This window comes from Pyrgilauda ruficollis, unplaced genomic scaffold, assembly GCF_017590135.1.
Source record: "Pyrgilauda ruficollis isolate IOZ18807 unplaced genomic scaffold, ASM1759013v1 scaffold56, whole genome shotgun sequence".
In the NCBI taxonomy this organism is placed as follows: domain Eukaryota; kingdom Metazoa; phylum Chordata; class Aves; order Passeriformes; family Passeridae; genus Pyrgilauda; species Pyrgilauda ruficollis.
In genome coordinates, this window is record NW_024527266.1 from 858506 (window position 1) to 886238 (window position 27733).

At 43.0% G+C, this 27733-nt stretch overlaps 2 protein-coding genes across 2 annotated transcripts; both read right to left on the reverse strand.

Annotated features, from left to right (window-relative positions):
• Nucleotides 1-1759: 1759 nt before the first annotated feature.
• On the reverse strand, nt 1760-12104 carry RTCB (RNA 2',3'-cyclic phosphate and 5'-OH ligase). Its single transcript, XM_041481605.1, has 12 exons — nt 11943-12104; nt 11766-11844; nt 10926-10993; nt 9663-9762; nt 8434-8590; nt 7666-7822; nt 6409-6568; nt 5910-6085; nt 5262-5450; nt 4676-4786; nt 3869-3988; nt 1760-2820 (listed from the first exon to the last, which is right to left on the reverse strand). Exons 1-12 carry the CDS (start codon nt 12033-12035, stop codon nt 2713-2715), a joined length of 1518 nt encoding a protein of 505 aa, XP_041337539.1. The 5' UTR covers nt 12036-12104; the 3' UTR covers nt 1760-2712.
• Nucleotides 12105-13477: 1373 nt separating this feature from the next.
• On the reverse strand, nt 13478-27329 carry BPIFC (BPI fold containing family C). Its single transcript, XM_041481693.1, has 15 exons — nt 27215-27329; nt 26731-26842; nt 26477-26605; nt 25598-25753; nt 24781-24844; nt 23867-23927; nt 22824-22915; nt 20969-21142; nt 20229-20282; nt 18766-18936; nt 18171-18238; nt 16852-16894; nt 15998-16061; nt 15148-15224; nt 13478-13519 (listed from the first exon to the last, which is right to left on the reverse strand). Exons 1-15 carry the CDS (start codon nt 27327-27329, stop codon nt 13478-13480), a joined length of 1422 nt encoding a protein of 473 aa, XP_041337627.1.
• Nucleotides 27330-27733: the final 404 nt, after the last annotated feature.

Sequence of the window (27733 nt, forward strand, 5' to 3'; positions counted from 1 at the left end):
GTCTCACACAGCCCAGGGATGAGTGTTGCTCCTTCCACCTGGCACTGCACCCCACAGACAGCACCCCCGGCTTGGGGTGCAATCCCAGGGCCTTCTGAGAGTCACCCAAAGGCAACCAAACCCTGAATGAAGTGCAAACTTAGTGTAGAGACCCTGTGCAAGCCAACAAACCTTCTGCTGCAGACCACAGATGAGTGAATCAGCTGAACCTAGGCAGGGAACAGCTGAGTGCCTGTGGTTGGACAGAAGTGTGCAGCAGTTCCAAGGGTAGATGTAGACCCGATCTCCTAACTGTGGTATCCCAAGGAAAAAAGGCCCTAACATTCATTCATCAAGGCTTTTTCAGTCTTTTGGGGAGGAAAGTGCATCATCAACAGCTATTTCAGAGTTCTCAGTAATCCTCCATGGAAGCAGAGATGGTTCAATAATCACTCTAGTTCTTTGGTGTTGCCAAAATGCTCCTGCAGATCCACCTGTATTTCAGCACATGAAATTTCATACTGCGTGCCTTCTCTACCTAACACCTTTTATAATTTATTTTTTAAAATGCAGAATAAAAAAACTTGGTGGACAATCCTATTTGCAGAAAAAGAGACAGACTTGAACTGGAAAAAAAATCCTGGTTCAAACAAAGTACTGGGAGACATCTTACATTTTTCCTTTCTTTTTTAGGCGGTAAGGAAACCAGCACTTGACTTCATACAGCACAACATATAAGCAAAACTAATACCAGCTTTGTAACAGGAAACCAGAATTGACAGCTCTTCTTGCAGTCTGACTGCTAATGCACAAACACTGATGATCAGATGTCGTAAGGCATACATCCCATGCATATGACAGCATCTCCATGATACTTATGGTTTCTGCTTGTAAAAAACTTAAATTTGTCCCTTAATGGTAATGGCAAGTAGAAGTTGGAAGGAGAATTGTGTTTGTGAAATGCTTATTTTTAAATGTGAATTTTTTAAAATGTGAATTTTTCCCCTTACATTCCACATCAAAGAAGCTGAAGTATTCATAGACAGAAACTTCTGCAAGGAACATAGACTTCTGCATAAGATTTGAGAACAATTTTTCTTTCAGTCACTGGAATCTAATTCACATTTCTAGCTGAAATGATTTTTGTTTTAAACTCAGCAAGTATGTCTCAGACCTCTGAAACGTCAATCTGGAATTGTTCCAATGAAGAAAGGAGGGGGAAACAAGAAGCTGTAAGCTCAGACCCACAAGAACTCACAGCAGTGCCTCTAAGTACACGTGCTGCTTCTGAACCTGCGCAAACACAGTATTTGAACCTAAAAAAACCCTTCAGAACAAAGTGATTACAACAGTGAAATACCATTATGCCTTCTAAGATCCTGCACTTAAAGGGATGTTTCATCAAAAGGCACTGCAGTCCATCAATCACGATCTGCTCCCCTTACAGGAGTCCTTGGCAGGGCTCCACTCTTGCTTTGGGCTTTGTTTCCCTTCAGCCGCCCTCTTGTGCCGGCACCCAGCCTTGCAGGCAGGCGCCATCCCCTGTCCGGCCGGCAAGGACAGGTCAGAGCCAACACACTCCTGTCAAAACCGAGCTGGGAAAACAGCACTGCATTACCCTTCCTTATATCTTGCAAAAATTCTGCCATCTGCACGTTCTCTGCAAGATCCATCATCTGAAGTCACAAAAGGCACTGCGTTTCAAACTCGTATGTGGCTAAAATGTCTGTTGTCTGCTTTCAAGTACACAGAATAAACATGACACAGATACACTGCCACGTCCATCTTCCCATTTTATTGTAATCCCCCAAAATGATCCAGTGGGGATGGTCAACTTCCCCTCCAGCCTTGGTTAATGAATGTAAAAGAAACACTCTAAGTCCCATTGTATTGGGCCTGACCCTGAAATTGGGCTCCCTTAAATCAGAGCTGTGGGACACAGCGAGCAGCATTACCCAACCCAACTTTCACATGCTCAGAGCTTCTTAAAATGTTGGATTAGCACATCCCTAAGTTAAGTTACAACTTTTACTAGGCAAACAAAACCTCTCAAGGCAACATACTCAGTTCTACTCAGATTTTCCAAAAGACTGTGGAATGCCTGCTTGTCCTGAGCCAAGTTCACCAGGTGCTGTGTTAAGTGGGAGAGGCTGGGGTAAGACTGTGTCTCCAGCTTAGCTAGCCCCTCTAAACCTGAGCAGGAGACTGCTCCCAACTCCAGATTTCTTACCCAATTACCAGAAAACATGCAACAGTACAGACTATGCATAAAGGTACCTGCAAACAGGACAGCCTCTCCCTGCCCACAAGTGCAACACCCCGTCTATCAGAGTACTTCCGTATGCAGAAAGAGCTCCAGGCACTCAGGTGTGGTGACAGCAGCTCTGGTTCATACCCCACCTTCACTGATGGAGTGCTCTTGCAGCACAGCACTTAGTGACAACTCAGGCAAGTCTGAAGTCCTGCCTGTGCAGGGAAATGGAGGAAGGACCGCATATAAAAACCAAGACTTACGTATTTCTTTGCCCTGTCCTCACAAGAAAAGAACACCATATAAGAAGGAGGAGGGGCATTAATTATGGCTAGGAGTGGTAAAAATAGGTGTATCCTCAGCTGTTGTTCCAGAACAGGAATGTGATATTTGAGCATCCTACAGAGCCCAAGAGGTGTGGGAAGATGATAATTCTAGTCAGTTTTGTGTAAGGCCTGGAGACATGGGTGCCTTGTTGGCTCCTAGCCTTTTATAACAGCAATAGGTCTCAGTTTAATGGCTTTCTTGCTGATGCCAGCTTCGTGGCAGGTGTTAACCACATCAGTCACGTTCTTGTAAGACTCTGGCGCCTGGAGGGGGGAAAAAAAAGAAAAAGACAAAACTATAAACAACCTATAGTCACAGGAAATCAGGCATAGGCTTTTGAAATCCACTCTTCACAAAAATAACCATATCAATGGAGGGTGTAGAAGTAGGTGAACATATTGAGAATCTGTCCACCTTATGTATCCAAGAAATCTGTAAGACACTTAGCTTTCCAAATAAGCTCTTATCATATTTCAGATAAAATATTAGCTATTTTAATCCAGTTTTTAAGATAATGAGTGCCCCAGCATGTTAGAATGGCAAGATGGCAAGCCCCATTATCTAGTAGGAAGTGACTCCAACTTCTTCTTTTTTACAGGTAGCCTTTAAGTCTTATCCTCACTGCTCCTTAGTGACAGCAGTCGAGGTTTAACTCTAGAGTTTCCCCCTCTAGCCCCTATTCTGACAAGGGAGCTGCTCTTAAATAGAGACTTTAATGTGATCAACATGTTCGTATAACACCAACACCCAGAAAAGCATAGTGCCAAATGATTAACACTTTTATGAGTGAGGTTGTGAACAGAAAAGTTATCTGCTCATGTTAATGCAGAGGAGCTAGAAGTCATAATATTCAAAGTTCTCTGACCATTCAGAGCTCTCTTCTTGAGCAAATATAGGAGTTCATCTTAAAAGAGGATCTTTCAAGATGCTACTAATCTACATGAAAGCTGCAGTGCAAGGTAAATATAGAGCAGGGAGAACATAATTCAAGAAGAAAATCCATAAAACATAGCTAATTTTGTAGATGCTCACACAAAGACAGCAATTATCCCTATCACCAGGCAAAAGAGGAAAAAAACATACCCCAAAAACCTGTCAGTCAGGCATCTCCCCTTTCAGCCTGCTTTTAGGATAGACAACACTTCACATCATTTTCCAAAAAATTTGACAACTCTATCAGAAATTACACAAGCTGCATATTTAGAGTACTGGCAATTGCTTAGCACTGCAAAAAATCAGGTCAGGGAGGGTCATTCAGCCAGGGAGCAAGACCCCCCTTTTCCTTCTAAGATAATGAAGTACTGAACTCACTTCTTCCATGACCAGTTTGGGAGAAGCAACACGGATGGCAATACCCATGTCAGCCAGCTTGTCCAGAACGTCCTGGAAGTCCAAGTTACGTCGAGATTTGGCTCGAGACAGTGCACGACCCTAGGCCAACAGTTTTGTTAGTTCTATTTTTTGTAGCAGTTTGGAAAAAAACCCACTCTTTCTTATCAAAAAAACCCATTACTGAATTATAAGCAAACACAGAATGACTGAGAGCACAGACCACAAGTAAACCCCAATACAGGAAATTAATTTGGCCTTCAGGCTCCTGAAAACTCACACCTCTGGTATGATGGGTAGGAAAGTTTCATTTGTATAACACATTTGTCTGAAAGTGTCATTTTACCCAAAGCAAACAGTATTCAGGACTTGGAATTTACTAGAAGATGCTTCTTTTCCTCAATCATTGTCTCACACTATGAAAAATGGGAGGAAATACCTTCTAACTACTGAGGAGTTTTATATATAGACAGTCTGAGCCCAGTTAACCCCCCTCATTAGCTCAGAGGTATCAGAATTTCGTAAAATAAGCTTATTCTCCACATCTTCATCCTAACATCTGCCTTATAAAAAGCAGTATCCCCTAGGTTTTCTGCAGAAGTAGTCACAACTGCTCAGTAAGGGACAAAGACTTCTACCTTGCAGTTCCCTGGGCAAGGACTACTGGCAAGGGTAATGTCTGCTTGTATGACCAACAGAGGAATCACACATTGGATGACCCTTGAACAACTTTGTTCTCTGGGTGACAGTCTCATCCCAACCCCTTCCTGAAATAACTTCTTGACTTACAGCTCCGTGGCAAGTAGTTCCAAAGGTCTCAGTCATGCCTTGCTCTGTGCCAGTGAGGACATAGCTGCAGGTGCCCATTGTGCCACCAATCAAAACAGGCTGTCCAGTCAGCTGTGGATGCAAAGCATTCATTCGTAAGAAAAAGCTGCAAAATCTCATTCTTAATAAAAGTCTGAGAGGAACTGTGTCTCCAGAAAAGGAAGTCAGATTAACATTCCTTGAGAGCATCCCTGGTAGTCTCAGGTGCCTGGAATCAAGGATTCTAGAAAACTAACTGAAAGATGCAGACCAGTAGATCAAAAGCCTTGTGTCCAACAGACAGACAAGGCAAACCATTGAATCCTGAAGTCCATAAAGGACTTCTTTCCTTTCATGTTCTTCCAATCATTTTGGGTGTGGAGCAGAGAGAGGAGCTCAGTGTCCCAAAGATCTAACACACACAGAAGCTGAATACTGCCATCCCACCAGGGTTCCAGTGCTGTTACCTTAAAAAATTAACTCACAGCATTTAGGTGTCTGTCAGGGACCCTAAAATTGTCTGATTAATCCAGAATTCTCTATTTCCTTCTCCCAAAGCTAGACTTACTTGATAATCAACAGCAATAAGAGGATGGTGAGGGGGGAAGGCTCTGGTAGATCCCTTTCTGTGCACCAGCAGAGTCCGCTCCTTTCCATCCACTACATGCTGTTCCACTTTGGCAATGTTGTGAGACACATCATAGATAACATGCATGTCAAGGTCATCTGGGGTTGTGTTGAAGACTTTGGCAAAGGCCTAAAAAGAGAGCAAATTAGGATGTGAGATACAAGATCATCATAACTCAGACACAGTGGAACTGAATACAACAGTGACAGAATTGGACTGTGTAGATTGTTTCTCTGCCCACTGGCAGCTTCCTGTTGTAAATCAGCCAGATATCAATTAGGCAAATTTGTGCATCTCTGCTGGCTAGCTGGCTTTAGCAACAAAACCCCCAGTTTTCTTATATCCTCTTTTTCCAGCCCAAGGCTTTTCAAAAACACTGCTTAAGCAGCTTCTGTCAAGTACAATCCAGTGAAGTTGAGAGGTTTTAGACAGTTTGTCAGGACTGCAGCTTTGTGCAAGTCTCTCCAGAAAAAAAAAGTTTAAGAAACACACGAATGAAATTAAGTAAGATAGTGTAACTACTCTCTGTTCTCTATGTCTGGGATGAAGAAGGAAAAATATCTGCATAAGAAAGAACTCTGCTCCTACCTGCCGTGTTAGGAAAGTCATGGAAGAGCGGTTAACCCAGGCATAGTTGCCAGCAGCTGCCATTCCCTTCAGGTAATCCTGTCCCTCTGCAGAGGCAATCCTGGCACATGCCAGCTGGCGATCATTCACTATGATTTTGTCCCGTTTCATAGCTTTTTCCATAGCCACCAGTGCATCTGGAAAATAAACACAGTAAGTCTAAGCGACTTCTTATTTTGCTGCAATCTTTGAGGTGAACATGGGTGTCTGTAATTTATATCCTAAAACTGAACTCATCTGTCCAATGGTCAAGCCCAAGGCTATTTCTCAAATGCAAAAGCAAATCTGCAGCAGAACGTTATCAACTGTTTGCAAACAGATAACACCTGACCATGCAATTCAGGATGCTCTCAGCAATTCACTGTAGGAAATGCTCTTTGGTGCTGGAGTTTGCTGTCAGTGACAAGACCACGCTGAGGAGTTTGTCTCACTCCAGCTAGCTACACCAGTCAGATCATACCTGTGGCAACCTGGTGGCCCAGTCCTCTGCTTCCACTGTGGATCATCACGCACACCTGCCCTTTGTGGTCAATGCCCATTTTCTTGGCAGCGTATTCGTTGTAAATCTCATCCACCACCTGGATCTCGGCATAATGATTTCCGGCTCCCAGGGTCCCCAGCTGCCAATCACAACACACTGATCAGACAGGGAGCCTTTGGGAGCACAAGGGAGAGCTACACCAACAAACTGCTACAGCAAGGTTTTGGGTTTAGAAAAGGTTTTTTTTTGGGGAAAAATATTCTCTTGTAAACTGCAAGGAAGTAGAACTCAGTAGCATCACCACCTTCCTTTTTGCTCAAATTTGTAACTACCTGTGCTGTTGGAACAAGACTGTGATTAAACAAGAGGAGCAGGATCTACATACAGACTGTGCTGACACCTTTTTCCAACTTACTTTGGCCTGGATGGGAAGAGTATATAGTATTGAGACTTCATCTTCAGTTTGTACAGAAAGCAGACAGGCTTATACTTGGTTGTAACTCCACAAAGAAGTTATAACATCTTGTTTAATTAGGTACTTAAAATTGTTCAGTAGATTAAAACAAGATATTCCATTTCCCAGCCCAAATTTTTTCAACTCTGTAACAGATAATTGCTTATTTGCAAGGCTAATGTGAAAACTGGCGACATAACACTATTTTGAGGTTAAAATGCTGTCATGTGGCACCATCCCAATTAATAAAGAATAATATCAATTAATACCAAGAATATACAAGAAAGCTTTACATATATGCCATTAGTATAGCTGTCTCAAATTGTTCCACACAGAGCAGTGAGACACTATATATAGACATTAAATCCAACTCTTAAACTGTGATTCAGTTATGAGCTAGTTCCATTTATTATTGTATCTTTTCTTGCCCTGCTATTAACCTGCTGAGCAAACATGGACGCAAGTTGAACACTAACTTGCATATCTCTTCAAAACAAAATACATCTGGACGTGGAAATGCCACCCAATGTAAGTTCCAGTACCAGACATTAACAGATGAAAACCTGATGGCCCCAGAGACCTTGGGTAAGCCCAGTATTATTCTCCTCTGTTGCAGCTCTGTCAAGAATTATTCGGAACTGACCTCCCCATCTCACCTCTTCCCCTGCCCAGAAATGCTAGACAGTTTCAAGAAAAGACACAGAATTAGAGAACTACTCTCTCACATTTGTATTTGAACCCTGGGAGCATGCACAGCCCTCCCCCCCGAAACATAACATTACCTGAGGCAGGCCCCTTTTCTTTGCCCTTGAAGAGACTTTGTTGGGATCAGCCTGTAGCATTCTTCCATATTCCTCACAGTGCTCCTTGTCCTCTGCCCAGGCATAGCCCTCTCGGAGAGACCAGTCCACACCCATCTCCAGTGCCTCTTCCAAATCCCTGCAATTATCAAATGCCTACATGTAAGATATTATCCTTGCATATACTCAAAACTCCACTGGATATGGCCTTGAGCAACTTGATGCCATTTTTTTGTCAGACCTAACTTTAGATTTAGATCCTTCCTGCAAGGAGTTGGACGAGATGACCTCAAAAGATCCCATCCAACCTAAATTATTCTATTATGTTATGGTCAGCCCCCAGCTCTCCTAACAATAAGTCTAGCTTCTTAATACTTCATGAAAATCAAGCTCTACAAATATATTAACTTTTGGTACATCATCACTTTTTCCTCTTTGCTGGGTGAGAAATACCCTATTTTCTATCTATAATCCTACCTCTCATCTCTTCCAAAAAAGAAGAGATGTTCATGGAAATTTTCAGAAGAAATGAGAACGCAGCAAGAACCTTTAAGGGGTTTAAATGGGAGAAGAAAGAGCTGACTGTGCATTGATGATTATGTCAGCCCTGGTAAGGCACATATGCAGAAAGAACAGAAAGCATTTTAGAATTACTTTTCCTTTCTTAAGTCTCTCACTGATGAATCTTGCATCAAAACAAACAACAGAGATGGCCCCTCTAGTGATGTGTGCACAAAGTCATTCTCTTACTTGGCATTCATGGGGATTACACCTTTGGAGCCAACACCAACAGGAATGTGGTCAAACATAGCCTGGGCGAGCTGCTCTTTCACAGGCTGCACATCACTTTCATCCAAGTTTGTCCGCAGTAAGCGGACGCCACAGTTGATGTCAAAGCCAACACCACCTGCAAGTGGAGAAAAAGCCATGTCAGGGAGCACGTACTGAAGGCTGTAATCTCACTCCTTTTCCTGTGACACAATACTGGGGAAAAAAAGCAGAACTGCATTAAGCTTAATTTTAACAGATTTACATGAAGCCTCAGACTTCAAGACACAGCTGTATGATTGCCTACAGAGCTCTGCATTTACAAAGTCAAAGCTGACAAAGAGAAGTGGACACAATTATAAAACACACTGCCCATAGAAAGCAGAGAGAATGTTCCTGTTCCACTGCCTAAGGTCTGAAGAAAAGTAATAGATCTTAGAATGGCTCCCTGATGTAAAATGTTCATGAAAGCACTACCCAAAAGTAAGTTCTTTTTTGAATCTTCACTGGAATAAATAATAAATATGATAAGAAATAATAAATACTTATAAGGAATACTAAACATCAGTTCTTGGTGTTTCACTTAACTCTTACTATTTATAATAATAAATTCTATAAGGCGACGCCAAACGTGAAAGATAATCATGCCACCTTTAGTATGAAGGTTCTGGTATTATTCATGTTAGAGAGGAGATACCAAACTAAGAGACTTTGGGTCTCAGTCAATCAGGAACACTTGAATTGATCAAAGCAAAACTAAAACATGAGTATCATGTTTCATGACAACCACACAAGCTTCAGACTGTCAGTAACCAAAGATCTGTCCGTTTACTAAAAAGACAGACATACTGTAAAGTCATGTTTTAAGTGGAGAAATATCCTCAAAAGATGTTTTCAAACTACTCAAAGAAACTAGTCAGTTCTTTACCAATCTGATGAAACCCCATGGTCAAAGTCTTCTGAACTGAGGGATACCACAAGTCCAAGCTGCAAACACAAGGGGAATTCTCCCTGCATTGTTTAGCTGTTCTCAGTGTAATGATCTGCTCCATAAAGAATAAAGACTAAGTGCAAGAATTAAGCACTCCTTAACTCCCTGTAACTCTCACATTTTTTCCTTTGTTTCTGAATGTAAAGTACTGTAAAGTCCTGCCATTTTGAAAAGTATTTTTATGCCATCCTAGATATTTCTCAAAGCAGGTTAAGCTTACCTGGTGAAACCACTGCTTCAGGATCACTCATATCAAAGGCAGCCATGTTGCCAATAGCAAATCCATAGCCAGAATGGACATCTGGAAGGCCTATTGATCTCTGAAAGGCAATTGCACAGCTTTATGAAACTCGATGCTTGCAGAGTCACCCTGGTTATACTTTGCCTTGTAGCAGTGGTTGTCACATTTGCAAACAAATATACCAAAAAGAGAATGGATGTTCAGATGTAGGTGGAGTGAACACATCAACTCAGGTAAGGATCTAATCTCCTGCACTTACAGAACAGTCAAAAAAAGCAGAGAGCAGATCTCTGAAGCAAACACACTGTGACAACCAGAAGGTTACCAGGAATTGGAACTTTTCAGTATCTATTGAAGTGCTACCACACACTGAAGTGAACAGCACTTTTGAATGGGATTCTTTGCTTCTTCTGCCTCTCCTTGAAATCACCAAGCAGTCCTTGGTTTGGAGATAAAAAGTTAAGATCTGAATATGTAGATGATTGTAGCATCTCTTCTACAAACTACTAGCCAAAATTCCCATTTTAGAAGGTTGTTACTATTCTACCTTACTCCATTTTGGCCTGACCCCTTAAGCATTTAATAGCATGATGGTCTGCCTTTTACTGCATCCATAAATTCTAAACTTCTGCCAAAAGAGACAATTAAAAAAAAAAAATCTGTTATTTGTTACTTATTAATATACACAACATCGAATGTGAAAAGGATTAATTTCCACATTTGTACTTTGCACTTCTTGAAAAGAGTCACAGGTAAGCATTTTCCTCCTGCATCATTATATGTGATGCTTTGCTTCCAAAAAGGCAACAGGATGAGGGAAGTCAGTGTTGAGTGCATGTGAAGGCTCACTACTCACATGAGGCCAGTAACAACAGTACAGACAGTGCCACCTCCTGCTCTTTCCACACTTCTCCATGTATTCCAGAGCAGAGACAATTCAAAACCAACAAGCAGTTAGTATGAACAGTGGGGAAAGGTGGCTCAAGAAGCTGAAACAGCATGAAAAGCTCTATGTCAAAAGACAAACAATGAAGTAAGTGGCTACTTCTCTCTCTGACAACTTAGTTTTGCAGCCTGCCCTTGCAAGCACTCCTTACTCAGACACAGGTTCCTAACACATAAACTGCCTTGAGAAGAACTTCGGTCCATACCTCTTCTCATGAGAGAGTTTCCATTTGGAATGCAATAATCTCAGGCAAATGGGAACAGAAAAAGAGCCGATTTTTCAAAGCAGATACTCACGTGAACAATGCCAGGCAATGCAGCCACATTCCCAATCTGTTTCATAGCAGGCAGGAAGCCACCCGCACCTGAAAAAGATTTTTTTAAAAAAAGTAATCTGATAATTTACCATGATAATCACAATGAAACACTTTCTAAAGAGGCTGTTTAAAAGACTGGCAGAAAAGAAGTCAGCCACCGGCAAGACTTCTAATCTGGTATAAAGAGCCTGGCATTGTGCACAATCTGCAGTTTCATTAAATGCAGTGTTTATTTCACTGAAGACCAACTTCTGCCGTTTGTAGCAATAGTGTGGGGTCTGTACTAACAACAGCAGCGTGCTGCCCCCAGCCCAGCTGGCAGCTGGGATCCAGCCCCGCACTCCAGCCGCAGGCAGTATCCCGCACAGTAAACTCTGAGATGGGCATTCCGGGAACACTGCCGAGCGCAGCCGGCAGTGCCGGGCCCGGGCCGTGCCGGGGCCGCAGCGGACAGCGCGCTCCCGCTCCCGCCTCTCCGCAGCCACCCGGCCCGCTGCCTGCTGCGCTCCGGGCTCGGAGAGGGACGCGCGGGGAGACAGGACGAGAGGACAGCTTTAAGTTGTGCCGGGAGAGGTTTAGGTTGGACATTAGGAGGAATTTCTTCGCGGGAAGGGTGATTACACATTGGAATGGGCTGCCTAGGGAGGCAGCGGAGTCACCGTCCCTGGAAGCGTTCAAGGAAAGGATGGACGGAGCACTCAGTGCCATGGTCTAGCTGGCACGGTGGCGTTCGGTCACAGGCTGGACTCGATGGTCTTAGAGGCCTTTTCCAAACCGACTGACTCTGTGTCACCGCCGGGGTCAGGGGGTCCGCACCCACCTCCGCCGCGGCAGGCATTGCGCAGCTCCTCGAACATCAGCTTCTCCAGCGGGTCGTTCACGTAGAAAACGCCCTCCACCTGCGGGGAGAGCCGTCAGCCGCCCGGGCCGCCCCGACCCCGACTCCGCGCCTCTTCCCCGACCCCCGCCCCGGGCACCCAGGCCCCCTCCCACGCACACGCATGTTCGGCACGAAGCCCTTCTTGATCCGCCAGCAGTTCTTGTCGATCTTGTCCAGGTACTGCAGCTCATCGTTGTAGCTGCGGCTCATGGCGGCGGCGCTCCCGGTCGGCGGATCCCGATGGCAGCGCCGGCCGGCGGCAGGAACTGACGCGGGCCCGCAGCAGGAGCGGACAGGAGCCGTCGAGGCTCAAACCTCCTCCCTCAGCCCTGCCTCCGCCGCCTCCGTCCGTCCGTCCGTCCCTCGCCCGTGCCGAGGGCTGGCCCGCCCGCAGTGAAGCCCATGCCAGGCCCGTGTCCCACGATGCTGGGGCAGCCCGCGGCAGGCACCGGGTACCCGCGGGCCGGGGTGTGAGAGGGAGCGCAGGGGCTGGGTTGTACCCGGCTGCCTCCTCTCTCACACCACGTACGGCTTCTGGGCTAGTTTGTGTGGAAAAACCCCAAGTATGTTTTTCAAGTGCCTGTGCGTGCTGAGCCCGGGGCAGAGTGCCTTTGGGATATTTAGGTACCGCCCTGCAGCAGGCGGGATGAGCTCGCTCAGGCCCGGACAGGCAGAAGCTGCCTGCCCGCCATGGCTGACTGCTCCTCAGCGTGAGGGAAACCGGTGTTTGGGAGGCCAGGGCCGGCTTCCCGTCCAGCTTTGGCCTAAGCACAAGCTCCTACGCATTGCAGGACAGGCATGGCCCTCTGCAGAACTGTGTTCACGTTTGCACACTAACAAAGTACCGGGAAAAAAGGGGGAGAAAGAAAGAGGGTAAGACACCATAGCCAAACGAAGTAAGAAAAGTATCTAACCTTCAATTCAGACAAAGATGTCAGAGAATTAGATTTAGAGGACTTACCCAGAAACACTGAAGGAGTTAAATGTATGTAACCTGGCTAAACAGCACTAAAGAGGGCACATGACAGGCACACGGATTTGAAGAGTGACCGGGAGAGATGGAGAGTAGCAGTGCCACTGGCTCAGGTCCTGTTGTGCATCTTAAGATTTATGTTAAGACACTGCAAAGATTTTACTTCCCATTGTAACTGGGACAGTTCCCAGTCTGACAGTTCCACAGTTCTGGAGAGGGCTCACTCCCTACTTCATGCATGGTGTGCAGAAGGGAAGTGTTTAAGGTTGTTAGAGTCGAAACATATTAGCAGCTGTATCTGCCCTAGCAGCATTTTGACAATGTACTTTTCCAAATTTTAAGAGATGGCAGCATCCTTCTGGAAGTGTATGGACAAAAGTGTATTTCAAAAGAGTCATTAATCTTAAAAACATTTTGGCATCGGTTAAATGATAGAATAAATAAACGTCAAGCATGCGTTACATGTTTTCCCTTGTGTCTGCTTGTTACCACCATTACACCAGCTAACCACTCCATCAGCTTTTTTTGATTCCCAGCACCCCCTCTTGCCCCCAGCCAGGATGGGGGTTGTCAGAGTTCAAGTTAAACATTTCAGCAGAACTGGACAGTGTTTAGTCTTCAGAGTCACATTATTGGCTTGATTTGAAGTTCATGCTTAACACGTGGTCTCTCTTCTCCTTTAGTGTTTGTATAGGACATCAGTCGAAATCAGCACATATCCCTGCAGGGAGAAGAATAATCATGGACATACTATGAATTAAAATGAACATGTTGTTTTGGGGATTCTTAATTTCAAATTGATCCCGGTGTTTAAAGTCCAAAAATCTACTGAGAAGAGCTGAGTCTTGGAAGTAACTATTCAACTCTGTCCTTTGAACTTCGCAAAAGGGCTCCATCTTTCCCTGGGTGCTATCCCTTTGCACCATGTTAGTGACAGAAGGGAATCTAAAGATCGTACAGCCTACTCAGGAAGGTTCATCTGAGCCTTGAGGCAATTAGGCAAGCACCACAAGAGATTACCTAATTTGTGCCACTTAAGAATTAGCCATTTAATCTAAACTTGCCCTTAAAGTTTCCCCCACTGTCAGCACATACAGAGCAATGAGCCTGCAGAGAGCAGATCATCACAGTCACAGAATCACAGAATGGTTGGGGCTGGAAGTGACCCTAAAGACCATCCAGTTCCAACTCCCCTGCCATGGGCAGGGACACCTTTCACTAGATCAGGCAGCTCAAAGCACATCCAGCCTGTCTATGAAAAGTAAGAATTGTTTTTCTTCCTGTTGACCATAGTCATTAGACTGGGACTGGAAATTGAAATTCTAATCTCTAGCCTTTAAATGGGAATCTCATTCACTTTGGTAGGGCATGGCAATTCTGTGTTGTCTCTCATTTCTTGTTACTGATGAGAAGACTGCTTAGAGTATGTGAGGGGCGGGAATGGGCACCACAGAATCATTAAAATCCTTAATTCACAATTAGTCTATAAGACTGTTGGAAATGAATGCCAGTGAAAGCAGTCTCAGAGCAATTATATTTTGTAGGGAACCAGGTATGTGGGAGGCAAAGAACAATTAAAGACAACCTTTGCATTTCCTTTCCTGAGCTGTGTTTTGTGCTTAACTGCTAACAAAGATTTAGGAGTCTCTGCAAAGAAAAACTTTGAAAAAACTGAAAATAACTCTGAGAAGTTGTTAAACAAGTGGAGAAATGCAGAAGGCTTACTCATTTTCTGGGCATTCATTTGTCAGCAACGCCCTTGTACTGACTGATTACCTAGCAACATTCTATATGCTCAAACTAAGGGCTAGTTTTGGAGAAGGATAACCAGAAGGCAAAAAAATATTTTCTGAGAGCTCACTAGCTACTTTTGGCTACTAGCCTCAGTCATTATCACCAATTATTAACAAAATCCGGGCATCCTAGGTGCACAAAACTGAATTCTCCTCCCTCTCATATTCCAAGTATTCAACAAGACTGTGAGATAGTAATAACTCAATTTTTGAGTTTGCTGTGATTGGCCAAACTTGAACAATATGTCAAACCCGATTTTACACTGAATTCCAACTCGCAAGGCTGAAAAAGTTGTACATTTGATCACTCCATAGTTATGTATTCAGTTCTAACTTTTTCTCTCAAAGAAAGATACATTTGTTTCTAATAGAATTTTACCATTGTTAGAGATCTCATTTTAAGCCCATTTTTACTAGTTAAGTAGCTCAAACACAGCAAATTTCTGGCACTATAGAAAGTGAATAAATGCCTAGAAAAAAAAAAAAAAAGAAAAAAAAGGAAAATGAGAGATAACCTTTCATAAAGGAAAATCTTTCATAAGTATCAAAATCTCACCTGTACAATTGTAATGTGAGGTCTTGTGAAGGTAACATTAGCCAGATTGGGAAGAGGGAATCCTTTTGACAGTTTAGCTTAAAAAAAGAGACAAACAATGATTTAGGTATGCATTAGAAAGAATAAACACCTGCCCTTCAACAACACTGTTTATCCAGAGACTTGTAGGTCATTTATAACAATTAGCCTCTTAGTCTTCACAAGCAAGCCTGGGAGGTTGCTAAGATGATCATTTAGCAATGGGAAAAAAGAATTACAAGTGCTTCTCTTTTGACAGAGCGTTGCAGCCAAACCAAGGATTTCATGTTCAACATATTACATACTGAGTGATTTGTCCCTAATGATCCCTGAGGGATAATTAATACAGTTCTACTATCATTAGGACCTGTTCCCATTAGTATCCATTAGCTAAAGAAGGTGATGTTCATCCCAGTATAGAGGGCTGACACAAAGCTGTATCTCCCTCCAGGGCCTTAAATAAGATTTATGAGAGGCAAAAGCTCTGTTCTGGTCTAATAAAAAGGAATATGTTTCACATATAGTGGCCTCAGGCAGGTGTGCAGATGACAGAGATTTTGCTTTTCTCCCTGATGCATCAGGACCACCTAGACTGAGATGAAGGCAGATGAATTTTTACTTTCCCAGTAATGTTTGCCCTTTTTGCAGAGCAGTCAGAGGGAGCACTTACACCCCTACAATCTTTGCCTTCCACTGCTTACTGCCTGCATTACTTACCTTTCTACTCCAAGGTAATGGGAGCTGACAACTCAATCAGAAAGTCAGTAGAAGTTCCTAGAATAACCCATTCTGATGGAAGGTTTTTAGCTGATGCTTTGAAATACAGCCTTACCATTAGCTGATGGAATTACTTCAGTCTGTAAAATGTAAGATAGGATGTTCTCCAGAAGCAAGACCTGCCACAGACAAGAAAACTGAGTTAGCCACCATTTCCTGATGGTGGTAGAGCTGTCGTGTCCTAATTCTGGGCACAGTTAGTAGGCTCTTAGTCAACTTCCAGTTCTCTTTTGGTCTCAAAGAGTCATAAGATCAAGTGAACTTCAGATCTTAAGGTTTTGGAAGGATGCAAAGGAAGTGAGATGCAAAATGCAAATGTATTTCATTATGCTTGGTCAACATTTTAATTTAAAACAGTCTATTTGCTTTTTTTTGTGAGATAATTTATCACCAATAGCAAAGCAGGACCAGAACAGTTTTAATCCTTTCTCCTCAGCTACTCGGAACTGATTGAGTATATTGAGAATGAAACGACTCTGTAGGGGCAGAGTTTTCCCCTGCAAGGCTACAACTGCTCTATTTCAGGCATCTGAGGGAAATATCTTGACTCCCCCTCCTTGCCAGAATTCTGAGCACCTTGATGAGCACCCGCGGAATGCCTGTGCCTCAGCCATCCCTGTGACCATTGGATGGCGCTCTGCCGCTACAGGTCAGCTCTGCTCTGTCTCACCCTGATGATTTGAGAGATCTCTTCATGAATGTCTCATTTGCACAGCACTAGCTTGCCCCAAAGAGTTTACTTTTAAGTCCAGAACAAAGAGATGGCTTCCAGAAGACAGGAAGAGAGCCACTTGGGAATGAAGCCAAATGATTTAGAAATACTGATAAAATTCAGCTGCTTACTCTTTAGCCTTGATATCACTGATATTCTCAGTTTGCATTTCCTATATGCTTCAACTACCCACTTACCTCAAAAGTGCCAACATTGGAGTGAGCTAGGGAGAACTGGATCCTGAAGGAATGAAGTGAAACAAGGTGAGTCAGTAAGAAAAGATAAACACAGTTATTCTAATCATGTGCAGTCATGCTGTAGAGCTCCAGACCTTAAGAAGCATCTGTACAGAGATTTTTTTTTAAGTACTTACACACTGCATACTGCTATGGTTTTCTTGGAGCATTTCTGAGCATCCATGCAAGAGTGTGCTAGAAGGGCTGCAGCCAGCAATGTGAGTGTGCTTCTCCTCTGTGCTGTTCTGGAAATCCTACTGACAATTGATTTTACCAAGGACTTGTAGGGTGTCAGGTATTTTCCAAAGATTTTGGTACATCTGCATAATGCTTTCATGTGAGTCTTACCAGGAAGGAAGGATCTGTTCATTGTGTGGTGCTGCTGCTATTGCTGGCTTTGTTGCCACTGCCGGCTTTGTTGCTACTGCCTCTGTTTCCAAATTGAAGTACTTATTCCCTAAGCTACTCTTGTATCCAACAAAAGATTTCCTCAGCACCAGTACCTGAGTTCTCAAGGCCAGCTTCCAGCATGCTCTAAATTTTCCTCTTTGAAAATTACTGCAGAAAATGCTAACAGCACTATCCTCCTTAAATTCTTAACATCCCTCTGCCCTGATGAACTCTGCATGTTCTTAACCCTGTGTCTTCTTAGGGACTTTTATGAAATTGGAGTCCCTATTCCCAGTTGTGAGGTCCTGATATATGGAGCTTCTTCTCCATGAAATGTGGCATGTTAGATGTGTAAATGGCCTAGCCTCTGGTTTCCAGCTTTCTGAGCCTTCCAGGTTGCCGGACTTCAGCTGGTGAATGTCTGCTATAAGAATATCTGCATAGGGGACCTGCAGGGGCCCAGGTTCTTTACTGTGCCCTGGACTGACATTCTTTAGTGGCACGGGTTGTCTAGAAAGCCATGACATCTTGCCAGCTGGAAAGTGATGAGTGAAACTTTCAGATAACTTATGGTCATCAAAACTGCCCTGTATGCTTAGTTTATCTAGCTCAGAGGGGAGAGTAGATGTAAAAAGAAGGGAAGTCTAGTGAGACAACTTCCCTGCAGCAGTTCACTGGTGGGAACCCCCTTGGAGCCATTGCACTTGTCAGAGAGAAGCTTCCTGCCTCCTCTAAACTGTACAAGTGCTGCCAGATTAAGACAATCTAATGCAGGTGAATTTACCAGCAAAACATATTTACAGTTATCTGATCATATATCTAAACTACAAATGTTGGGATTGCTAACATTGTTTTCCAAAGGAAACCTTTTTCATCCCAGGTTGGATTACCTGTTCAAACACAGCGAGCCCACCAATTTCTGATCAAATATATTCAGAGAAATGCTGGTGTTGGCTGCCTGCAGAATAAAGAAACCATGGATTACCAAACATAAAAAACCCCAGGACCCTTCCTGTGAATTAGTCACAAATACATAAATACCATCTTTCCAGTTATGCATGGAAGCTGTTTTAGGTAAATGCAGCTTTCTCATTGTAAGGCTGCACACAGTAAATGTCTATTGATTTGAATGGCACTGACAAGAGCTGAAATGGGGGTAATGAGATGTCATTAATCAAAGCCATGAACAAGATGCCAAGAGGCATGACTCACACTTGCAGAACTGTCATTCCAGAGAACAAAACCTTACTTAATCAGAGCCACTATATGTTGGGATTTTTGTCCATCTGTAGGAAAATGTTCTTTGCAATAGAAATGTCCTATAGGTTAGTTGAGGTCAGGCCTACACCTGTGACTAACGGGAATCTGCATGCTTAAGTACTAGAAATTTGGCATTTTCTTTGTTTCTTGTACAGAGTTTTAAAAGAAGGAAGGAATAAACATATTTAACCCTGAGTTAAAAGTCACCTTGTTTGTTGTACTTACTATGTTTAGTGTGAACAGAGACCGGGTGGTTGAGTCTGGCAGAATGGCCAACACCTCCACAGAGCCCTGAATCTCTACTGTGAAGGAATCCTGCTGTAAGCTGATGATAGGGATTTCAGTAGACATTAGCTTCAACATCACTGGGTAGGGTGTAACTGAATATTTAGCTACCTGTATTCAAAGACAAAAAAAAAAAGAAAAAACCCATTTTTCTCATAGAATGGATCAGAATACTGCATTTTCTCACTTTTGAAGCAATAATTTTTAAGTATTTCCTTATGCTGAGGTTAAGGACAGCTGTTAACATAAGATTCTTTCAGGTAAGCAGGAAATAAAGGTTTTCTGTGGTGCTAAATTAACAGTATTGGCCACTCAGGAATGCAGTGAAAAGTTCCTTCCACTTGAGGGATACAAATTTTTCTGCATTATTTCAAGAGAAATTGAATACTTGCTTGTGAACAGAGGAGGTAAATGGACCCTGAATGTGGTATTTAGTCACACAATAAAAGAGCTCAGGAGTCATTCACTTTGAAATTCACCCATCTCAGGAGATGGGTTCCTCCTCTGGACTGTCCTCAGAGGAGCCTCACTTTGTGAGCCTATTCACTCTTCAGGCAATGAACAAAGTTCAATATTCAAAACAGAGCGGGTAGAATATTCACGACAACGCTCATGGCATTTTATGGAGAACATCATGCATGCCTACCCTTGGAGAATTCTTATATTTCTGAGGAAGGAACTTAATAACATCTGGGAAGCAAACAAGAATGTGAAGTACTTTGAACTATTAGTCTGATTTCACCCATCCTCGGCATTTATAGCCTAGGGGTTCTTCTGCTCATGTTTGGTTTCTCATCCTGTGGCTGGTGGAAACCATGCATGCTCATATTCTCTGTCCTGTTATATTCATCTCCTTCACCTAGAATAAATAGAAATCCTGTGCATCTGCCTTGTCTGTTCCATAGGATGTAATGTTTCCTGTCCATCTGTTAGCTCATTTTCCTGCACGTGGTCCCTTCCCAGGTTTTCTGCTCATCAGTCACAGGCCAGCAGCAAAGTAAAGAGAATTATGCAGCTTTGGGGAGGAGAAAGGCGATTTTTCTGAGCTGAGACCGCTCTTGGATGTCTCTCAAAGCAGGACTCATGACTGGAAGCTTTTTCCTGCATGGAGCTGGTTTTAGGTAGGAACAGCTGTGGCTTGGGCACAGTGCCCAGAGAAAAGATTGATGTGCAAGGTTATGGGCCAGGATTATGTTTGGTAACAGTGCAAGTAATTCAACTCATCATGGGGTGGGAAGTGACAAGGCCCATCTGCTCTGCTGTTACAAGGCACACGTGTGCCCGCTTCTCCAGGGCAGGAGCCCTGCTGGCCCTATAACCCTTTGGGATACACCAGTAGTGAGGTGTCTTGACACCCACACCGCGTGGCTTCCCTGAGACTTCGTGAAAGTAATGATACTCACCTCAGGGATGATACTGCTAAATATCTCTGTGTTTATATTAAAATAGCTGCAAGTCTGAAGGAAAAAATAAAAGAGAAAACAAATGAGTTACCAGATTTGACCTTCATGGTCAGCTTTTCTCTAAATGCATTATTACAGTCATTTCAATTAATCTTTGATTTTGTTCCTCTCAGAAGTATTCCTAAGAGACTCGGTATACTTAAAGCAGCTTCCCAATAATACATGCCAAAATAATCCCTCAGAAAGCAAATTCTTAACATCATTATAGTTTGGGCTGCAGTCTATAGATTTTGGGACTTGCTGAACCTCCTGCAGTTGGGTTAGCCAAGTCAGGCAGCCTTCAAGCCACAGATGCTGTGCTTTGACATATGCTTTGCTTACAAGGCCCCTGTCGTACTTTCATTCTAAGAAGATCCCTTGGAAAGCAACCACTGAGGCTGCAAAATTCTCCAGAGCTGATCCCTTGTCCTTGCTGTGCCTCAGGTCTACAAACCCCTTACTTTTTGTAACAACGTTGGCAGTATTTGGTTCTTGGCTCAGTGGAACTTGGCATGCCTGGCTGTGGCCTGAGGCATCTATATAGAGCATAAGTAAAAGAGAATAACAATACCCTAGTATTTATAATCTACTGTCTCAGGACTACAGAGCAACTGAGAGCTTTATACAGCCACATATTGACATCTGGCAGGTCAAAGCCCTAACTGAGCCACTCTGAGCCCATTCTTCTGCGTCCTGCTCACCTCCTCTCCAAGGATCATGTTGAAGGCCCCTGCGGTGTAGTAAGCAAATGAGGAGGTCTGAAAGAAATACTCAGAGAAGGCAAGGTACAGCATGGAGTCACTTTGGTCTGGGATTGTGAAGGAAGCTGCCACGTAGGGAGAGTCAGTGTAGTTTCCAGCTGGGAACACTACGCCCTAAAAGTTATTGTCAGAGATAAAAAAAGCAGAGTCAAAATATAACTTTACCATGACTGCAGACAAAGAATGCTACTTTCTTTGACTTTGCCCTGGCTATTCATCTGGTGTACAAATGAGCATGCAGGCTTTTAGTACACCCTGAAGGCTTTGTGCTTTCAAGCAGGTGGTGAAGGCAAGTTCCAGCATTTGGACATCTTCATAGATGAGGCCCAAGATCTGTCTTTTGCAATACTAGTCACCAAGGACAGTCTGCCACCTCAGATCACCCTCTAAATTAAGGGTCTAAATAGTGCATGAAGAACATGACTAGTGGTCCTCCTTTTTGAAAAGCCTTACTTTCTCCTTTCCTCATCTCCAGGAATTTAAATCTGAGAACTGCTGCTTATTACCCATCATATTGGCCAAGCCTTGCAGATCTAATACTTCCAAATGCATGCAGAAGAAACAAAAAAGTAAATCAATAAACTGATTGAAAGTGATGAAGACATTTAAAGTTTGACGTTTTTTATGCCCATTTTATTAGTTCTGTTTCTGTTTAATCTCAAATGTATTTTGTCTGTTTTTATTTTCTCATCTAGTTCCTGTTTTAAGAACTATCAAAGTGCTTACAAAGTGCTGAATCACAGTAGGTGACCTCTCCATTCAGTCCTCACTTGCTGGAATTACCAGTCTTTGTATATTTCCCCACATATGTGGAAGAGTAGCTCTTGGAACAGCCATGATTTTACATCTTTAGCCTGACTTAAGTCCCTGCTTAAAATCTAGCTGCTGCAATACTTAGAAGAGTTTGACAGCAGCTGCAGAGCTGGTATGCTGAGACCAGTATCTCCCACACAAGCAGATACTAACTTTTTGTCCCTTTTTGTTTCCCCCTCTCTTATTTCCCTGTTGTCCTTTTCTTAATACTTAATTTATAGGATCTTTGTGACAAGACTGTCTTTTCATTCGGCCTTTGTAGAGCACCAAGCACAAGGCAGCTTAAACTTAATTAAGGATCGCAGATACTATAATAATGACAACTACTCTCAATCAAATCACCTTATACAGAATGACAATGAAGTAATTTTAGAATAAAGAACTAGTCAGATTTCAGTTTCAGTGCATAAAGAGACTTTTTCCTTAATTTGAAATAAACTTTCAAGTCTACAGACTCAGCAGCATTCCCTGGGCTCCCATTCTTTTGAAAGGATCTTCTGCCTTCCCATTCAAGAAGCTAGGGGTTTAATTCTTGCTCTGATAGTCTTGCTCTTTCTTCTCCTCTCTCATCTGACAGCAGACACATCTAGTTAGTCCCATGTATAGAAATATTACCCTGACTTACTGAACAATGAAGTCCCAGCTATTAATCAACAGTGAGAGAAGGATGAGGTTTAATAACTTTTTTTCTTTCCTTTCCCTTTCTCTTTCCTTCTATCTTGCTTAGTCTTTAACTGCACTCTATTTTTTACAACCCGTTCAACAGCAGTTTAAAGAAAAGGATGTGGCTTTTAAATAATTCATCATACAACAGGATTGTTACAAATTATTACTGTAACAAATGCAATAATGCTTTGAAGTGTCTGTCTTCTCAAATGGTGAGCCTTTATGTTCAGAGCAACAATCATGGTCATCTTACAAAGTGTCTCATAGAATAATGGAACCCACAGCAATGTAGGCAAACAGCTCTACAGGTAGCTACCTTTATGTCCAGGTCAATGAATGGTTGGAATACTGCTGGCAAGCCACTTAAGGAGTAGTCTACTTCAGCCAAATCATCAATCTGCATTACAGCTGTAAGAGTAGTAGATAAGACACAGAATATTACAAAAACCACAGAAATAATTTTATGTATACATAATTACAATTACATAATTTCATGCATACTTAAAACTAAGTCAGTTTCTGAAAGAGAATGACACAAATTATTCCAGAGAGTAGGGAAAAACACAACCAGGGACCTCCTAATATGCATTGTGACCTAAGATTTGATGTTTCTACTGAGACTTTCTGTAAACCACCTTCTCTAGTCTGTCTATTGTTTCTCATTGTGGAAAGTAAGTTTGGTCTACTCCAAAAAAGGAGATGGCCATATCAGTGCCTCAGGGCATAAGGAGGTGTTGGAATTTCTTGTCAAGCAGTTTTAAGAGCATTCCAAGTATCTGTAACTTGCAAGTACTTTCCCAGAAGGAGGGTGCCTGATCTGCTTAGACACCTGTGTTTGGCACATGGTATCTGACCAACACTTCGGATGTCTTAAATGCCTGCAAATCTAATGCAAAGTGGTTCAAGTGAGAAGGTTTCTGCAAAGGAACTTTTTCATTTTGTCTCTGCCAAGTCTGACAAATAGGCAAGGAAAACTTAATTTCCAGTCAGGCTAGGAGAACAGGCTTCAGCTTGTAAAGCACTGTGTGTGCAGGAGGACTTGGAGCATGGTAAAGGAAAACTGCCTCAGCATCAGTACTGTGTGGCCTCTAAGTGGCATTTCTCACAACAGAAGTGCACACTGCCACACTTGCAAGTTGAGAATTGTTTACCAAGTCCTTGGCTCTTAGAAACACATATTTCTTACTCAAGTAGCCCAGCCTTTAGTTAACTGTGGTTCTGTATGCAAGGGAGCAGATGGAGCAGAGGGACTGATACCACTCCTGGAGGCATTGCTAAGCAGCTGCTGTAAAGGAAGGGGCAGAATTTCACTGATCAGAAGAGAGAAAGCAGAAGGAAGAGGTTTCACTGATGACTCACCATTCGGTGGTCGCAGGTCTCCATCTATCAACTGGATCCCAGCTCTGATATTGGGACATGACTACCATAAAAGCACACTCAAGTTATGGCCTGATTAGCATGCACGTATAAGCACTCTTACATGTGTGCTAGCAGATCTTTCTACTGCATGACACACATTGCAGCATTTGTTTATCCAAGCACCTAATCTGGCTTCTCTTCAGCGAACTGTATCCCCAAGGTTTGTGCTTGGTGCAATGCAAGCGTGTTGTATGTCAGAGCTGCAAGAAAGAGGGAAGTTTCCAGAGGCAGCCTGGTGGGGGTGACAAAACCACAGCCTTAAATAGTGCAAGGACAGATCTCATACCGATGTCACAGGAGAGATCTCAGAATCGTGGAATCATTTAGGTTGGAAAAGACCCTTAAGATCAGTGAGTCCAACTGTAAATCCCTGGACGGAATGACAACCATCTCAATCTCTGTTTCCTCTCAGTGACCCTGGGCAGGCTGTCACCAGAACTACTCACCCCTTTGCTACAATGAAGTTGAAATGTCATACTATCAGTTGGTATACTATAATTTCTCTATGTGTTGCCCAGTATATGTTTTGTCTGCCAAGCATAAAAATGACCCAAGCCCCAGGATGCCTGTAGGTACACAGGCAGGGACTTATTCTGCATTGGAATGGAAAAATAACTACATTTTCCATCCCTACTGCTGCCTTGGTTGAACATAGCTGTGTCAGTATCTTGGCTATGAACCTGTCACTTTATCTGGAATAATTTCTGGCTGGCAAAATGATGACTGTGCTGATCAGACCAGAATAGGACTATTACAGGATTATTTTTCTAATTCTTCCTTTGCCAAATTCACAGCACTGACTTTTGAATGCTATCCTGCTTACACCCCTCCCCTACACAATGTGAAAGGCTTACATTAGTGACCAAGCTCCTGTGAATGGGTTTCTTCAGATACTTGATAAAGAAGTTATGCAGGAAGCTGGAGGGAAGGAAGAAGGCAATTAATGGGTCAAGTACTATGGTCATTAAGAGGAAATCATATCTCTGCAGAACATGAATTTAATGGCCTCTTAGTGTGATATTCTAGTACACATGAGAGCTTTTTGAAATGTAAAAACTGTCAGAGAGCTGCCATTTAAAAGATGATAATTTCAGCACTATGCATCTCAGCCTGGGTTAATTAAAATTTATAAAACATGGATTTATTCAGAGGACCACCATCTTATATGTACAAAATAGTCTCTGCACTAGGAACTTCCAAAACAAGTAAAAATAAACAAAGAAAACCAACCTCCCAAACAGGTGACAAGAGTGGTATTGAGACAGTGAGAGAAATACAAGACAATAATGAGATACTGTTTCATGGGGCTGTGTCCAGAGGCTTAACAGCCAGTCTGGTTCTGTTCAATTTTGATAGCACTGTGAGTAGGAAGAGTGAAGCATAGTACAACCTTGTAACTCCTACCTAGAGTTGAAGATTAGAGCAGAAGTTTGAAAGTGCTGAAGAAGAACAAGGGGTTGTTTGATACTGTCTTTCTCTTCTACTGTGTGTAAATACAAGGACAAATATCTATGTTGACCATTTTAATAATGTATTGGGGCCCCAGTTCTCACCTGTGGTGCCTTATGATGCCTAAAAGCAGTTCTGTGTGCCCTAATTTGTAAAGCTGTCTCTGTGCCATTCATTGACAGTTATTTTGTGAGAGTGTTTATGCAGATCTCTTCCACTTACCCAGTTTTCCCATTCAGCTTGATATCTACATCACCAGAAGTTGTTCGGCAGCTGGTGAGGGCTATTGACGTGGGGCCTGCATTGTCCAGGGGTGTTGAAAAGATTGCGGTAACGAACACTTTTGAAATGTGCACTGTGCCTCTTCCACTGTCTTTGCTGCATCAAGTGAAAATAAATAAAAACTGAAAAAAAACCCCACCTCTTCTCTATGGAATTGCCTGGTGATGTGGACCCATGGCTGGTCCTGGGCACTGTGACTCCTGCTGTGTCACCCCCCTCAGCTCCCAGGTCCCTTCCCCCTGCATGCAGCCCTGCCGTCCCTGGCAGAAGTGCAGGTTAGAGACTGCTGTAATTCAGCCAGTTTAGCAATATAGGTAATGAGGGGAAGAGGAATTTCTTTCCTCTGAAACAGCCTGGAACTAGGAAGGTGTGGAGACTGCTCTAAGGTTATTGCCATTTGCTCATCCGTTTTCCACCAGCTTTTGAACTGTATCTCTTGGTGGCATAACAGAGGGTTTCTAATAGTGTGACTGCACTATGAGGGTTTATTATACTGGACTGTGATACACCACACTACAGTTCTTCTAAATGTGTCATTAGCTGGCAGGCTGGACAATGACAGCATTCAGCTAGAGCAGCAGTCCTGTGCTATTTGCAGCAGTGCTTCTCAGCCATGGGCTCTTTATCAGTGCTGATGTCTGAGGGTGCAGGGGCTGTCTCCCACCAGCAGACCTGTCAGAAGCACCAGTCTGTGCTCCTGGGTTACTGCTGCCAGCTGATAAAGAGCACCTTTAAAGGGGTCACAAAAATAACCTAAAATTTGCATTTTTGTATTATCCATCAAGAAAAAAACCCCAGAACATGCAAAGCTGTACATACAACATCCAGGTCCTTATGTTCCAGTTCATATCGATGGTTAGAGAAGCATTTCCAATCACCAGTTTTATCCCAGACCTTGGTAGGAGGGAGATGGAAGCACTGGGTAATTCAACAGCAGTAACATGTATCCTAGAGCATGAGAGAGAAAAGGGAGAGAAAAGATTTTTAAAAAATGTATTTAATAGGTCAAAACAAACACAAAACAAGATTCAAATTTCAGTCAAACACAATTTGCCCCCAGAGAGAATACTTACCTTGAGATGTTGTATTTGACATTACCAAGCCCAAATTTCTCATGGCCAGTCAAATCAGGGAAATGCTCCTTCTCCATATTCTGTTTCAGGATTTCCAGCCCAACCTCCTTGGCTACAGGAAAACAATGATCAGTTCAGTTGCCTTTGGTAGTGCCTGGGAGTTTAGTTATGTGTTTCTGGCTTAGGAAATGTGATGGACACAGAATGAGCAAGAAGGTGGCATCTCACTTGAGACATGGCAGTGCTATTTCAGGTCTCACTCCAAGTCATGGCAAGAGCTGAACTAACTGATTCAATATCTGAGGTCAGATGAACCCCGATATGATGGACAATGCTGTCAAGCAGCTTACTGACTTTGCTCTGTTGTGCTCTTAAACTTTCCTTTATAGCCTCCCATGGAGTCATTTACTCCCACTGCCCTCTTTCCTTTGTCATATCAGTATTCAATGCCACTAGCAGCTCTTGATGAGAACATCACACATACCATACTCCAGCCCCTTCTGGGTGATCCTCACTTTGAGTCCAGGACTGGCATTCAGTTGCTCACTGAGCAAACTTAAGAGGAGGAGAGAACAGCAAATCTTCAGCATCTTCCTCATTTTTTACAGGACCTGTTAATAAATATTTATAATGATAGCAGAAATTCATGCTGTGTCACTTGGTAGTTGTACTCCCTTCCCCTCTACCCTGGACACCAGTTTTCCCTCCAGAATGAAGAAAGTGGAAAGCCCAGCAACCCTGGCAGAGAAGACCCACTCTCCACAGACTTACAAAAAGTGAGCTCTGTGGGGTAGAGGAGAAAAGTCAGCCTATTCACTGCCATAGAGACTGGGGAAAGTGCTTGGGATGCATCCATCTGGGCAAACACTGAATTTTTGGGCTGTAATTTGGTGGCTCTACAGGATTCACCACAGGTGAATGAGTGAAGCCAATGCCCATCCCAGGGGCTTCTGTGACAAGATTTAAACCAAGATAGAGCTATCTGCATAAATCACAGACTGCA